Source organism: Bos mutus, chromosome 9 (assembly GCF_027580195.1).
Source record: "Bos mutus isolate GX-2022 chromosome 9, NWIPB_WYAK_1.1, whole genome shotgun sequence".
NCBI lineage: Eukaryota > Metazoa > Chordata > Mammalia > Artiodactyla > Bovidae > Bos > Bos mutus.
In genome coordinates, this window is record NC_091625.1 from 61,356,755 (window position 1) to 61,371,016 (window position 14,262).

The following is a 14,262-nucleotide window of genomic DNA, read 5'->3' on the forward strand; positions in this document are numbered from 1 at the left end:
GTCTTTCTCTAATTTTTGTTCTTTTTCTTGTGACATTCACACTAGCTTCTTAGGTAGTTTGGTTTAATTTTTTTTGTATCATGTGTTTATGTAAGTATCCATTCTATCCATGTATTCCTTCCAAAAGTGCTTCAAATTCTTCCAGATTTAGTACATCATACTTTTCTACCCACGAAGGAAATACTCACCTATACTTTGTACCAGCTGCAGTCTGAACAAACATTTTGGAAAACACTTTAGGAGAGGTTGCCTTGGGGTAAAAAAAAAAAAAAAAAAAGAATTATAAAAACCAGCCTAAGGGAACTTGGGCCCTAGGCAGTGAGGAGCATTCAAAGATTTTTACATGTGACTGTGACACAACAGATTGTTTCAGAAAGTTAATTCTAGCAGTAGTGAATGGAAGTAGTTTAGAGAGAGGAAGTTAGCCTACAAAGAAGACCAGTTAGGATCCTGTTATCCAGATTCAGTTGTCCCACTGGCAATTATGAAGCTAGTAAGGGGTGGTTTGTGAGAAAATTACTATGAATGATGGTTTTAGTATTTTAAAAAAATCTTACCCCTTTAATAATGTATGTATACATTAGACCAGTATCTTTTAAATTTCTCTTAAAATATGTTTTCATCTCATACGGCTTCATGGGATAATATTGGGTAGGCCAAAAAGTTCACATTTGGGTTTTTCCGTAATATCATATGGAAAAGCCAGAATGAACTTTTTTGCCAACCTGATACATTCCATGCATTTTCTGCCTGACCTATGCTCATCGACTTTTTTTTTTTTTTAAGTCAATCCTATTACTGTGCTGTTCACTTCATTTTTATTCAGTACATGTTTGTTGAAGTGAGAGCTTACTCTGCACCAGATTACTGTAATAGATGCTGAAGATAAAATGATAATAAAATGTGATTCCTGTCCTCAGCCCACAGCTCAATTTGGTAGTCAGACAATTAAACACGAACATCTTGTGATGGAGGGGAGTGCGGTGTGCTGTGAGAGTGTGTTGATGGAGTATATGGACTAGACACTAGGAGATATCTGGGGATGTGATAACGTAGTTTAGAAAAGCCATCAAAAATGTGGACTCTGGAGCCAGACTGATTTTTTATTTTAGTTTCTTGCTTTGTGACCGTGGGCAAGTTCTAAGCTTCACCTTTAAAATGGGGATAATTATGGTCCCTAACTTTATAAGATTGTTATGAGGCTAGACCAAATTAATATGGGTCTCTCATCTGCAGGGGATTGGTTCCCAGACCTCTGTGATGCTAAAATTCTTGATGCTTCAGCCCTTCTGTAAACGAATGGAGTAGAATTGGCCCTCTGTGTCTGCGAGTTCCACATCTGTGGATACAGAGAGCCAACTGTACATGTAAAATGCTTAGAGCAGTGTCTGGCATATGGTGTTATATGTGTTACCTCTTCCTTCTGCTCCTTCTGTTCTTCCCATCTTCACCCCCACCCCCATGGATAATTAGTACTCAGTAAACATTTGTATAGAACCACGGATGATAGATGAAATGATAATTACTTTTCTGTTCTCTCAGAAGGCTTTAAGCACCTCTATTAAAAGCACTGATTGTAAAATGACTATTTTATGTGTATTTAGGTCCATATTAACCAGAAGTCATAAACTGGTAGGCCCCAGAAAGATTAAGCTCACTTAAACCTTAAAAATACTGTCTTTCTAGTATATGTGCTGCCGAAGCGAGCACAATACTGTCTTTCTAGATGAAGATGTGCTCTCCAGTTTGTCATAGTGTTCACTAGTCCTGGTTATCTTTTACCCAGTCCAGTTCAGGTTCATGGCCTGATACCTATAGGCATTTCAGTTTGGGACCTCCACACTAGATCTGACACTAGCCCTTCCAGGAGAAAACTGATTGATCTCTTTTAAAATTTCAAACACTTGATAGAATGACAGTTATTGGCTCTGAATGAATGTATGTTGATGCCTCATTCTGAGATTAAAAAGAAAAACTGGAAATCTGGCAAAAAAACTTTGTTTCATGAGGGTGACTTAGCTTCTACTTTGTGAAATTATGAGAGAATTTTGGTAGAAATAAGACGAACATCCATGAAAAAAACAAACTATTTTCTAGAGAAATTTTGATTTTAGATTTTCTAACTTTTCAAGTGGGATTCACTAGAATTTTTTGAACTATTATGCTTAATTTTACAGAGAAGGCAATGGCACCCCACTCCAGTACTCTTGCCTGGAAAATCCCATGGATGGAGGAGCCTGGTAGGCTGTAGTCCATGGGGTCGAGAAGAGTCGGACATGACTGAGCGACTTCACTTTCACTTTTCACTTTCCTGCATTGGAGAAGGAAATGGCAACCCACTCCAGTGTTCTTGCCTGGAGAATCCCAGGGATTAGGGAGCCTGGTAGCTGCCATCTATGGGGTCGCACAGAGTCGGACACGACTGAAGTGACTTAGCAGCAGCAGTTTAATTTAATTGTAATAATATGAGTTAATGAAACAGCCAATGATAGTGTTCCAGAAGTTATTAATATTTATATTTTGATTAGCTAACTTTAATGATATTGCTGTATAGGTGTCAGTTTAAAAAAAACACAGAAATCAAGTCATTGTTTTTTAAAAAGAGTGAATTTGGCTTAAAAATTTTTTAAATAATTTAATTTATATTTGGCTGTGCTTGGTCTTTGCTGCTGTGAGGACTTTTCTCTAGTTGTGGTGCACAGGCTTCTCATTGTTGTGGCTTCTCTTGTTGCAGAACACAGGCTCTGGGGTGCAAAGGTTTTGGTAGTTCTGACATGTGGGCTTAGTAGTTGGGGCTCCCAGGCTCTAGAGCACAGGCTCAATAGTTGTCGTGTATGGGCTTACTTGTTCCGTGGCATGTGGAATCTTCCTGGATCAGAGATCGAACCCATATCTCTTGCTTTGGCAAGCAAATTCTTCACCACTGAGCCACCAGGGAAGCCCAATATTGGCTTTTTGGTGAGCAAGAAAGGTGTTTTATAGAGTGATTTTTTGCTATTAGAGGAGTATTTAAGGTACAGAAGCATTGAATAATCTTTACCTAAATTAGGAGTTATACTTTGGGAATAGTAATATCCAGGTGAGTGGAAGTTTCCATTTTAGGGGGATTGGTAAAACTAGAACTTTAGGAGAATTATGAAAGCACATTTAAAAACGTGAGCAGATAGAAGCTACTGTATTGAGTATTCTCAGTTGAGGCCATGTGGAGAATATCAATCCAGAAAATATCTGTTGTGAGTAGAATAGTCCAGAACAGAAAGGTAGAGATAGTTTAATCTTTTGTTTAAGAAAAGAATTTTTTTTATACTATGATGAATTAATGTTGCCAGTTTGCATTCCCAATTTTACTGTAGATTCATTTCCTTCTTCATTGTTATCTTAAGCTATCATTTTCCTTATTTCTAAAGGTTCTTTTCTATGCTTTGTAACTTTATAGTTTGTCTTTTGTTTCTCATGTTTTTAATTTCAAGCCCTTTTGTATTATCTTTCTCTGCTTATGCATTTATAATGATTTGGTTTCCAATTACTTTGTATATATTCATTGATATAAAATATCAATCCAGAGTCAATCACCTGGTATAATCTTTGTCAGTTCCACCAGTCTTTGTTAATGGAAAGTTATATGCCTTCTGCAATGTGTTCGGGTAATGAGATATAATACTCATAGGTAAACACATTTAAATCTTGTAAGCATTTGTGAAATACTGTCATGCTTTATTAATATCTGTTTGATAAATTATGTCTACTGTTTTGGGGCTTCCTGGTAGCAGATGGTAAAGAATCTGCCAGCAATGTGGGAGACCTGAGTTTGATCCCTGGGTCAGGAAGATCTGCTGGAGAAGGGAATGGCTGCCCACTCCAGTATTTTTTCCTGACAAATCCCATGGACAGAGGGATCCCATGGCAGGCTGCAGTCCATAGCATTGCTATTTTACCTACTATTTTATCTTTTATCTAATTATCTTCTAATTTTATCTAGTGGAAAATAATCAAGAAAATTGCAGTTCTGAAAGTGTATCCTAAAATCTTTAGATGAGATTGGGCATGTTGAGGGTGATATGGCTAAAGAAGTCCTAGGCTCTTTAGGATAGATAATTCACCGCATACTCCACCTTAAAGCTTCTCCAAGGTTTTGTAGTTAAATATTTTTAAAGTAAAATATCTTAAAATTTTTTTTTATTAGAAATGATTTAAAAACCCAAATCTTAGGTAATTTAAGTAGAACTATGTTTCTGAATAAAAACTGACGGGGAGAAATGGCTGATTACATCATTGCATTTGTAGTTTTACTGTTAAATTTAAGGTATTGTTTAGGCATATTGGCCTAGGTTTATATCATCATTGGATTCGTAGTATCCTGAATACTAACTGGATTGCTGGCATTGGAAGGCAGTCAGGAAATACCTTCCTAATGGAAGAGTGGATGAAATTTTATTTTTATTGAGATGTTATCATCTAATAAGATTTTCTAAGAAAAACTTAGCTCTTCTTACATAAAAAATAAGTGCAATTCATAAGTTTTACTTAAAAGATAGAAGAGGAAAGAAAACAGACTAACTTAAAGGTATAGGACATTTTATCTTGGAATATAATATCAGAGACAAGTGGAGAGCAAAGTGAGTTTTAAAATTATCTGATATTTAAGTTATTAAAATAAAACTTAGCTTTTCAAGCCATTCTGTTTTAATTAAGTGTGTTCAGCCTCTTTTTGGCTTCTTGATAACTATTCCTTTTTCCCTAGAAGCTGTGCCTAATTTAAACTCTTTTCTCAAAGACTGGTCATTTTACTTGTTGTACTCAACTTTTCTGTTTGGTTTGCTCTACTTATAACCCTGGCCTCTCCATTTGTTTAAAATTTTCAGCTCAGTGACACTTTCTTCTGATGTAGTCACTTTGACTTTGGCAACTTATCCTTGGCTATTACTCCTTTAATATTTTAGATTCAGATTTATTGCTTTCTAACCGCAGCTGCCATCTTTAAAAATTGATGAGATGCCTCATTAAGACATTTCATCAACTCTACCATCAGTGAGCCATAGATGTGCCTTCTTCAGCTGTGTCTGGGTCTTGGTCTTAGTGGGTGTGGTCTTCTTCATTGGCTGTACAGTCTCAACCCAAGTGATTCCTTCTGGTTTCTCTGGTTCCTGAATTCTCTGCTCCTGCTGCTAAGTCACTTCAGTCATGTCTGACTCTTTGCGACCCCGTAGACGGCAGCCCACAAGGCTCCCCTGTTCCTGGGATTCTCCAGGCAAGAGCACTGGAGTGGGTTGCCATTTCCTTCTCCAACACATGAAAGTGAAAAATGAAAGTGAAGTTGCTCAGTTGTATCTGACTCTTAGGGACCCCATGGACTGCAGCCTACCAGGCTCCTCCATCCACGGGATTTTCCAGGCAAGAGTACTGGAGTGGGGTGCCATTGCCTTCTCCGTCCTGAATTCTCTAGAGTTGCCCTTAGTTTCTTACGGTGGAAGTTGTTATCATTAATTTGTCACCTTCCTTTTTTTCTAATTAGTCATTTAGTGCAATAAATTTTCCAATGATACTGTTCAACTGTATCTGTCAAATATCCACTTTATTTTCATTTTCATTGTTTTGAAATACTTAAAGAATTCCTTTTGACTTCTTTTTATTCTTGAGTTATTTGGAAGTTGGTTATGGAGTTTCTGAACATTGGGGGATTTTCCAGATATTTTTCTCTTACTTTTAATTAATTTAATTCATTGTGGTCAGAGAGCATACTTTGTGTGGATTTGATCTATATAGAAGTGTTGTATGCACTTAAAAAAGAAAAATGTTTTCTCCTATTGCTAGGTACAGTTTTCTATAAAGTGTTAAATAGGTCAGGTTTCATTATTATAATAGTCTTCTATATTCTTACTGATTTTTCTATGTGTAGTCTGTATTTTAAAGACCTCTTCACCCTTGCCCTTTGATTCCTAGTTCTGTCCTCCTACCTTCCCTGCCTATATCTCCCCTTTTGTCTTTTTGTGTTTCAATTGGAAAAAGTGCTATACTCTTCTTTGAGTTCAGTGATTCTTTTCTTTGTTATATCCAGTGTGTTGATAATCTCATTGATTGTCATTCCCATTGATTAATATTCTTTTTCTTTGATATTATGTTTTTATTTCTTGGATTTCTATTTGTTCTTTTTTTTTTTTTAACTCTTTGCTGAAATTCCAATTTGCTCATTCATGTTTTCCATCTTTTCCTTTAAAATGTGAAGGTTATTTTAAAATCTTTGCTTGATAATTCCAAAATAGGGGCCATCCCTATGTTTTCTTCTGTTGATTACCTTATCTGTTGGATGTAGGTCATTTTTTCTTCCTTTGTATGTGTTTGTGATAGTTTTTTATTGGATGCTTGGCATTTTTTTTCTATATGAACAATAGATACTGAGGTAAATGTCTTTTGCTTAGTAATGTGCATACCTCTCCTTCTTTAAGTTTAGTAAGCTTCATTTGTGGGAGGTGGGATTAGTGGGTTCTGTTCTGTATCTGAGATCGGTTTGTATTATCAGATGGTAAAAAATCCGTCTGCAATGTGGGAGACCTAGGTTCGATCCCTGGGTTGGGAAGGTCCCCTGGAGAAGGCAACAACTACCCACTCCAGTATTCTTGCCTAGAGAATTCCATGGAAGAAGGAGCCTGGCAGGCTACAGTCCTTGGGGTCGCAAAAAGTTGGACACGACTGAGTGACTTTCACTTTCACTTTGTATTGCTATATAGTTATCTTCAGTGCTCCAAAGACTTCAGGTTCCTTAAACAGATGACTTCTGTTACTTGAAAGGCCTGGGGTATAAGATGGGTTTTCTCCAGTGTTCCGGCTTCGCTTGTAGCTTTCAGTGGACTCTGCTCGCCTCTACCATGTATTGGTCTATTTTTGTGCTCTGGCACTCTCCCTAATATGTAATCTACTGTTTCTTGTCACTCAGTGCCTGACTTGTGGGGACTGTAGTGCTGTAGTGTTTTCTTAACCTCAAGCCTTGGTATTAAGCAGACCCTGGGCACCTGAGTCTCAGGGATGGGTTTCCCATCAGTGGGCTGACATCTTCCTTTTGGCAGCCGTTTTGCTTTGCACAGATGGGATGTTTTGGCAGGAGCAAGTTTTCCTGCTTTTTATCAGTGTAATATTCTTGGACCAAGGCTTTTCTGGACCCTTGTGTAGCTGCAGACGATTTTATCCTCAGATGGCCTTTATTTCATATCAGGTAGGGTCTGGGAAGGATTTTGTCTGCAACTAAGATGAGGCTTTGTCATCTGTCTTGCCCTGCCCCTAGTCTTTCCTGTGACTCCTAATAGAAACCTGAGGAACAGAGCTAGTGAGTAGGTTTGGATTCCTTGTGTGTTCGGGGCTTTCAGGGATTCTAAACTGTTATACTAACTCATGCTTGGTTTTTAAAAATTTATCAGGTTTTCTTTATACCTGCTTTTATGACTTCCGGTTTTTCCTCTTACGCTCTTCCAAAAGTGAAAGATGTATTTCATCTTTCTTTGAAGGGCTTGGAATTCAGTTTACTTGGTTTCCTGAAGACCTCAATCTGCTAATGGCCTTAACAAAAGCTATGATTTTGTGGATTGTCTGCTTTTTAAAAATTTATTGTCAGGTAGACAAGTTTTACATTGTAAATAAAAGTGGAACTTTTCCATAAACCAGCTTTTTAAAGATGCTGAACACTTTCAGGAAAATGAATACAGACTTAAGGAATGGTTGCGGAGGGGACTTTTCTGATGTGTTATTCAAGTCAGTACCTGTAGCTTGAGATAACATCTGCAGTGATAGTCTCCTGTGTGAATTGAAGTATGCTATAACTCAGAGACAACAGTGAAAGTAATGGAAATATATTAGTACATTAAGTGACTTAAGTATTGGCTGTAATGATAATGACACTGATGTATAGAAGATGTTCGTAATGAGTTTGGATAAATTTTCTTTCAGAATTTATGACCCAAAAAAGCAATATTTTAAATTTAACATTATTTTACATATCTGATTTCTAATATGAATAATAAATAAATTATATAAATTTGTTATATATATTAATAAAATTTTTATCCCTAAAAAGTAATTCCTTCTACCTCAAGAATTTTATCTTCCTTTGTATGTATCTTATTCATGTAGCACGTGCTACATGAATAAGATAAAGAATAAAGAATAAAGTATATATATAAAGTATGTAGATATAGTTTTTATATATATATTTATATATATATATATATATAAATAAAGTCTCTAAGTATAAAGTATATATATAAAGAATAAAGTACACTTAAAGTCTCTAAGTTTTAAATGCTGATTGGAGGACGTATGTGGGAACTTTCAGAAGTCTTTAGAGCATTTGTTTTAGAGAGTCAGAGACTTTCTTTGGTTATTTCCTTATTTTTAATTAAAGACTAATTGAAATCTGTTCTGAATGAATTTGTTTTGTTAGCTGTCTGAGTTGAAGCTGCTGCTGCTGTTGTTGCTGTTCAGTTACTAAGTCACATCCGATTCTTTGCGACTCCATGAACTGCAGCACGCCAGACTTGCCTGTCCTTCACTATCTCCCAGAGTTTGCATCATGACCATTGAGTCAATGATACCATCCAACCATCTCATCCTCTGTGGTCCCCTTCTCCTCTTGCCCTCAGCATCAGGGTCTTTTCTAGTGAGCTGAAGCTAGTCGCTTAATTTCTGATGCCCTCAGTTTCATTTTCTGGTGAAATGAATAATAATATAAAATTAAAATTATACACCTCACGAGGGGTTGTGTGTCTTGAATGATATATATATATATTAAGAACCAAGCACAAAAACACTTTATACTATAAAGTGTTTATACTTTATAAAGTGTTTATATAAAGTTTATATACTTTATATAAAGTATAAAGTGTTTATACTTTATAGAATAAAGACCTTTGTATTATAAAGGTCTTTTAATATATAATAAGTGATACTGTAAATTATTAAGAAAGAAATATTGTCTAGAGTAATCAACAGGGAGTAAAATGGGTGAAAACAAGGAGTATTTCTTATTTTGACCTAAGAAGTTTCATAGTCCCTTAAATTCTCTGATTCTTAAAAAGAGTAAAATTAAAAAGGAAGTTACTTCCATTTCTGCACCAGGTAGCATTATGTTATCTAGAGTCTTGTCAACATATACTTTATACTTTATCTACATGGATAATCCAATATATGGATTGGAGAAATATGCTCTAAGAATGAAAAAGCTATGTTTATGTGCCATAAATGATGTACCTGCAGTAAAAGAACAAATTGCTTAACCTTTAAAAAATACTATTTATAAAGATGATTGTGGCATTTTGTTTTCAATTCTTCATTCCTCAGCAGGATTTGTGCTATGAATTTAATAGGTTACATTTTCTCACGTGATGAAGTACAAGATGTATCAATATTATCCATCTTTTTCTTATTTGAACCTTTACCCATTAGTTAGTTCATTATAAAAAATCAGTACTTTTAATCCATATTGAATTTTTACTTAGGCAAATTTCCTCCTCGCATGGCTAGGTCACTTAAACCGATGAATGAATTAGAGATCAATTTCACATCTGTCCTGAAATTTTTACCTGTTCTGCCAAATTCCAGGTAGTATGGCTCTAAGAGTCCCACTGCAAGCTCCCCACTACCTTAATGTTATAGTAAGAGGAAAGAACAAAACACTACAAGAAGGAAAACACCAAGAGCATTACAGTTGAAAAAAATTGTGGTAAAATACACATAGCATAAAATTGACTGTTTAGCCATGTTTAAGCATACATGTCTGGAGAAGGCAATGGCACCCCACTCCAGTACTCTTGCCTGGAAAATCCCATGGATGGAGAAGCCTGGTGGGCTGCAGTCCATGGGGTCGCTCAGAGTCGGACATGACTGAGCGACTTCACTTTCACTTTTCACTTTCATGCATTGGAGAAGGAAATGGCAACCCACTCCAGTGCTCTTGCCTGGAGAATCCCAGGGATGGGGGAGCCTGGTGGGCTCCATCTATGGGGTCACACAGAGTCAGACACGACTGAAGCGACTTAGCAGCAGCAAGCATACATGTCAGTGACATTAATTACATTCACATTGTTGTGTAACCATTATTATCATGTATTTCCAGATCTTTTTCATCTTTCCATACTGAAACTCTTGTACCCATCAAACACTAACGCCTCATTTTCCCCTCCCTCTCAGCCTCTCTGATTTCTGCCCCCATGAACTTGACTAAAGAACATTACAGTTTTAAGGAAATGTAAATTATTCAAACTCAAATTGGTCTTAAAGCAGTTAGAAAGTAGGATAGGTCTTACTTTTCTTTGCTGAACTGCTCCCAGTTTAGAGAAATTGCAGATTTCAAGGAATGAAATGGCAGAGAAAATGAAGTCACAGTTTGGGAAGAGAATCACAGATCTTGTGACGTGTGAAATATACTGGAGATCTTGGTTGTCGCTTTTGGAGTGCACATCTCCCTTTCAGTGTAGTGGTTTTAAGAGGATGTGTTTGTGATGAAAGATTTTGATTGGATAACGCACAGCAGATCCAAAATTTTGGTGGAATATATTTGAATCCTAGAACTCTCCTAAATATTATGTCATTTGGCAAGACTCTGGGTAGCAGTGTTATTACCTGGCTCTGTGAAATTATCTTCTGTTCTCTCTCCTAAGATGCAGAAATCAGTGTTTACGTCCTCCATCAGTGATGCACATGTTCAGTTTTTCAGAATAATAAGAGTCTGTGGAAGGGAAGCATTTAAAACAATTGTTCAGAAATAATTAGAGAGCATTGGGCCTATAACTCTGCTTTTCAGTAGATATGGCATTGAAAAAACTGTTGTTTGTATTTCATGGTGTGTATTCCTTGCAGTGTAATTTTTTGCTGGAAAAAATACAATAAAGACAAAAAATGAGGCAAAAGTAGGACACAAAGAAAGGTTAAATTTTCTGCTTGAGGTTTTGCGGAAAACACAGGTAATGCATTTTGAAGGTGCAATCCCCATATGTGAGCTAACTTGTAGTTACAGATTCTCAGAGAATCTTATTCTCACTCCACCTATCCCCAAGTGGGATTTTCTGCTCTCTTCCTTTGTGGATGCATTTATTTTTATTCCCTATATTTATTACTTCCCAGAGTTTCTACAGTCTTTTTTGTTTTGGCCTCTCTGTCTTGCTACATTTATGCTGGCTCAGCATGGTGAATTTAAAAATATGTTTTATAACTGGAAGTTGGTGCTTTTTGACCACCTTTGTAAGATAAATTACAGCTAGGGATGTAATGTACAACACAGTTAAGATAATTAATATTACTGTATGTTATATATGAAAGTTGTTAAGAATAAATCCTGAATTCTCATCACAAGGAAAAAATACATTTTTATTTTGTATCTACATGAGATGATAGATGTTCACTAAGCTTATTGTGGTAATCATTTCATGATATATGTAAGTCACGTCATTATGCTGTACACCTACAGTTATACAGTGCTGTATGTCAATTATATCTTAATAAAACTAGAAGAAGGAAAAATATGTTTTGAATATTTTACCATCATTTTGGTTGTTGCAGCTAGGACTATTGTTTGAGATATCTAGCCTGCCATGGAATGGAAATCTTCATATATTAAAAAAAGAATCTTACAGTATATTAGCCTCAGTTCAGTTCAGTTCAGTTGCTCACTTGTGTCCTACTCTTTGTGACCCCATGAATTGCAGCACGCCAGGCCTCCCTGTCCATCACCAACTCCCAGAGTTTACTTAAACTCACGTCCATCGAATTGGTGATGCCATCCAGCCATCTCATCCTCTGTCGTCCCCTTTTCCTCCTGCCCCCAATCCCTCCCAGCATCAGAGTCTTTTCCAATGAGTCAGCTCTTCGCATGAGGTGGCCAAAGTACTGGAGTTTCAGCTTTAGCATCATTCCTTCCAAAGAATATCCAGGACTGATCACCTTTAGAATGGTCTGGTTGGATCTCCTTGCAGTCCAAGGGACCCTCAAGAGTCTTCTCCAGCACCACAGTTCAAAAGCATCAATTCTTCAGCGCTCAGCCTTCTTCACAGTCCAACTCTCACATCCATACGTGACCACAGGAAAAACCATAGCCTTGACTAGATGGACCTTTGTTGTCAAAGTAATGTCTCTGCTTTTCAATATGCTATCTAGGTTGGTCATAACTTTTCTTCCAAGGAGTAAGCGTCTTTTAATTTCATGGCTGCAGTCACCATCTGCAGTGATTTTGGAGCCCCCCAAAATAAAGTCTGACACTGTTTCCACTGTTTTCCCATCTATTTCCCATGAAGTGATGGGACCAGATGCCATGATCTTCATTTTCTGAATGTTGAGCTTTAAGCCTAGATCCCTCTGGATCATCCTTCTCCCCCATTTTGTATTTCAGTTTTTAAAGCTTATGTATTAAGTTTATTATAAAGCTTAGGAAAAGTTTAAAAACTTTAAAAGTGATTTTTGTGTTGATTATTATAGTTCTAAAAATATATATGTTTATTTTATAGCTACTTGAAGGAAATTTTGCCAAAGAAGTCAGCCATGAAATGGATGGACTTATTTTCCAGCCCACTGGAGTAAGTATATTTGTCTCTGTGTGTGTGTGTGTATACATGTACATGTATATATGTATATCCATGCACACACATGCATGTATATATAAAGTACAGTTTTCTTAGATATGTTTACTTAAGATTGATTAGTGGTATAATTAGCTTAAACAAATGGTTCATTATAAAATAAAGTATTTCCTTTATATTAAATATTTATTATAGCAAAATCAATAGTTGTTCGCGTTTGACTTATCTTAGGAAATAAATACAGCTGATCATTTTATTTTTCAAGATTAGTCTTTTATTATAATTAGTTTTCTTACTATTCTTGCAAGATAAATGTTAACTGACGTTTCTTTACAAGAAATCTACCAATAATCTTATGTAAATAAATGCTTATTTCTTTCTGTAGGCCAATATATCTTGTAAGTATTAATTATTTTTAAAACTTCATTTTGTCATGGATGAGTAAAATTCAGAGTTATCAGTATTTGAAGAAAAACAGTTCTTTGCTATTCCATGTCAAATTTCTGAAACTTGCTGAAAACCTTTCACCAGTGCAATGGTCAAATCATATATTTGGAGTAAATTCTGTTTTACTGTATGGTAAGATTTTTCACCCTCTGCACTATTGACATTTTTGGCCCCATACGCACAGAGTCGGACATGACTGAAGTGACTTAGCAGCAGCATAGTCCTTTGCTGTGTGGAGCTGTCCTGTGTGTGGTAGGATGTTTCATAGCATCTTTGGTCTGTACATATCAGACAGATGTCAGTGTTACCTCTCCCTCTCACCCCTCTAGGTTGTGACAACCAAAAATGCATACATTCACTGCCTCCTTTCCCCTGAAAGGCAAGTTTGCCTTCACTTGAGAACCTGTGCTCTGTGGGGCAGTGCTTCTCAAAACTGTGACCTGTTGACAAGGTGGCATTAACACACCCAGGAAGCTGTTATAAATGTCGCTTACCCAGACCTACTGATGAGAGACACAGGGAAATGGGCATCCAGCAGTTGGTGCTTTAGCAAGCTCTCTAAGTGACTAGGACGTGTGTTCAAGTATGAGAACCACTGCTCTTGTAGGAAAGAGTTGCATTTTATGTGCTTCACCTTGTCGTAAGCTGCATTTTGCCTTCGCTCTCTCCTTAGAAATAAGGGTGTAAACTAATTGTGAAGTTACGTAGAGAGACATCAAACTAGGTATCTGGGGTAAAGGGAAGGGGACTAATATTTTCAAACATTATGGATTAAGTACTATAGTATATATGCTTTACTATTTAGTAAAACTGCAAATTTGGTGGTATGTGATTGGCTTCTGTCTTCATCCCGCTTGTCAAACAGGTGGAGGGAACAATCTTATGATGTTGAAGGAGGAGGAGATGGAGGAGAGTTAGAGGCTGGGGACAGAACTAGTAGAAAGTTTTAGGAAGATAGAGTTTAGATCTTTGAGTTCCAGTATTTTCCAAGCCTAATCTCCCTGGACGGAAAGAAGTAAAATCTAACTATAACAGGAATTAGGATGTTTCATACTGTTAATAAACTCATGGTTCAGACCTGTTCATGATTTTTACCCAGTCTGTTGTCAGTACCAGATCTCCCTTTTCACCCTCTCACAACCTTCTCAGTACATATCTATTCCATATGTTAAGTATCCCATTCTGGGGAACCCGACAGGAATTCCTCTGCCTTCCTGTCCTTCCCCACAGGCACTTCACATTCAGTCTTTGTTAATTTCAC

At 36.6% G+C, this 14,262-nt stretch overlaps 1 protein-coding gene across 1 annotated transcript in view; it reads left to right on the top strand.

Annotated features, from left to right (window-relative positions):
- The window catches only part of RNGTT (RNA guanylyltransferase and 5'-phosphatase), a 241,097-nt gene that overhangs the window by 113,961 nt on the left and 112,874 nt on the right, over positions 1-14,262 (top strand). The window contains exon 12 of the mRNA XM_005889293.3: positions 12,483-12,551. Coding sequence (XP_005889355.1) covers positions 12,483-12,551 — 69 coding nt within the window. The remainder of the gene's footprint in view (positions 1-12,482; positions 12,552-14,262) is intronic.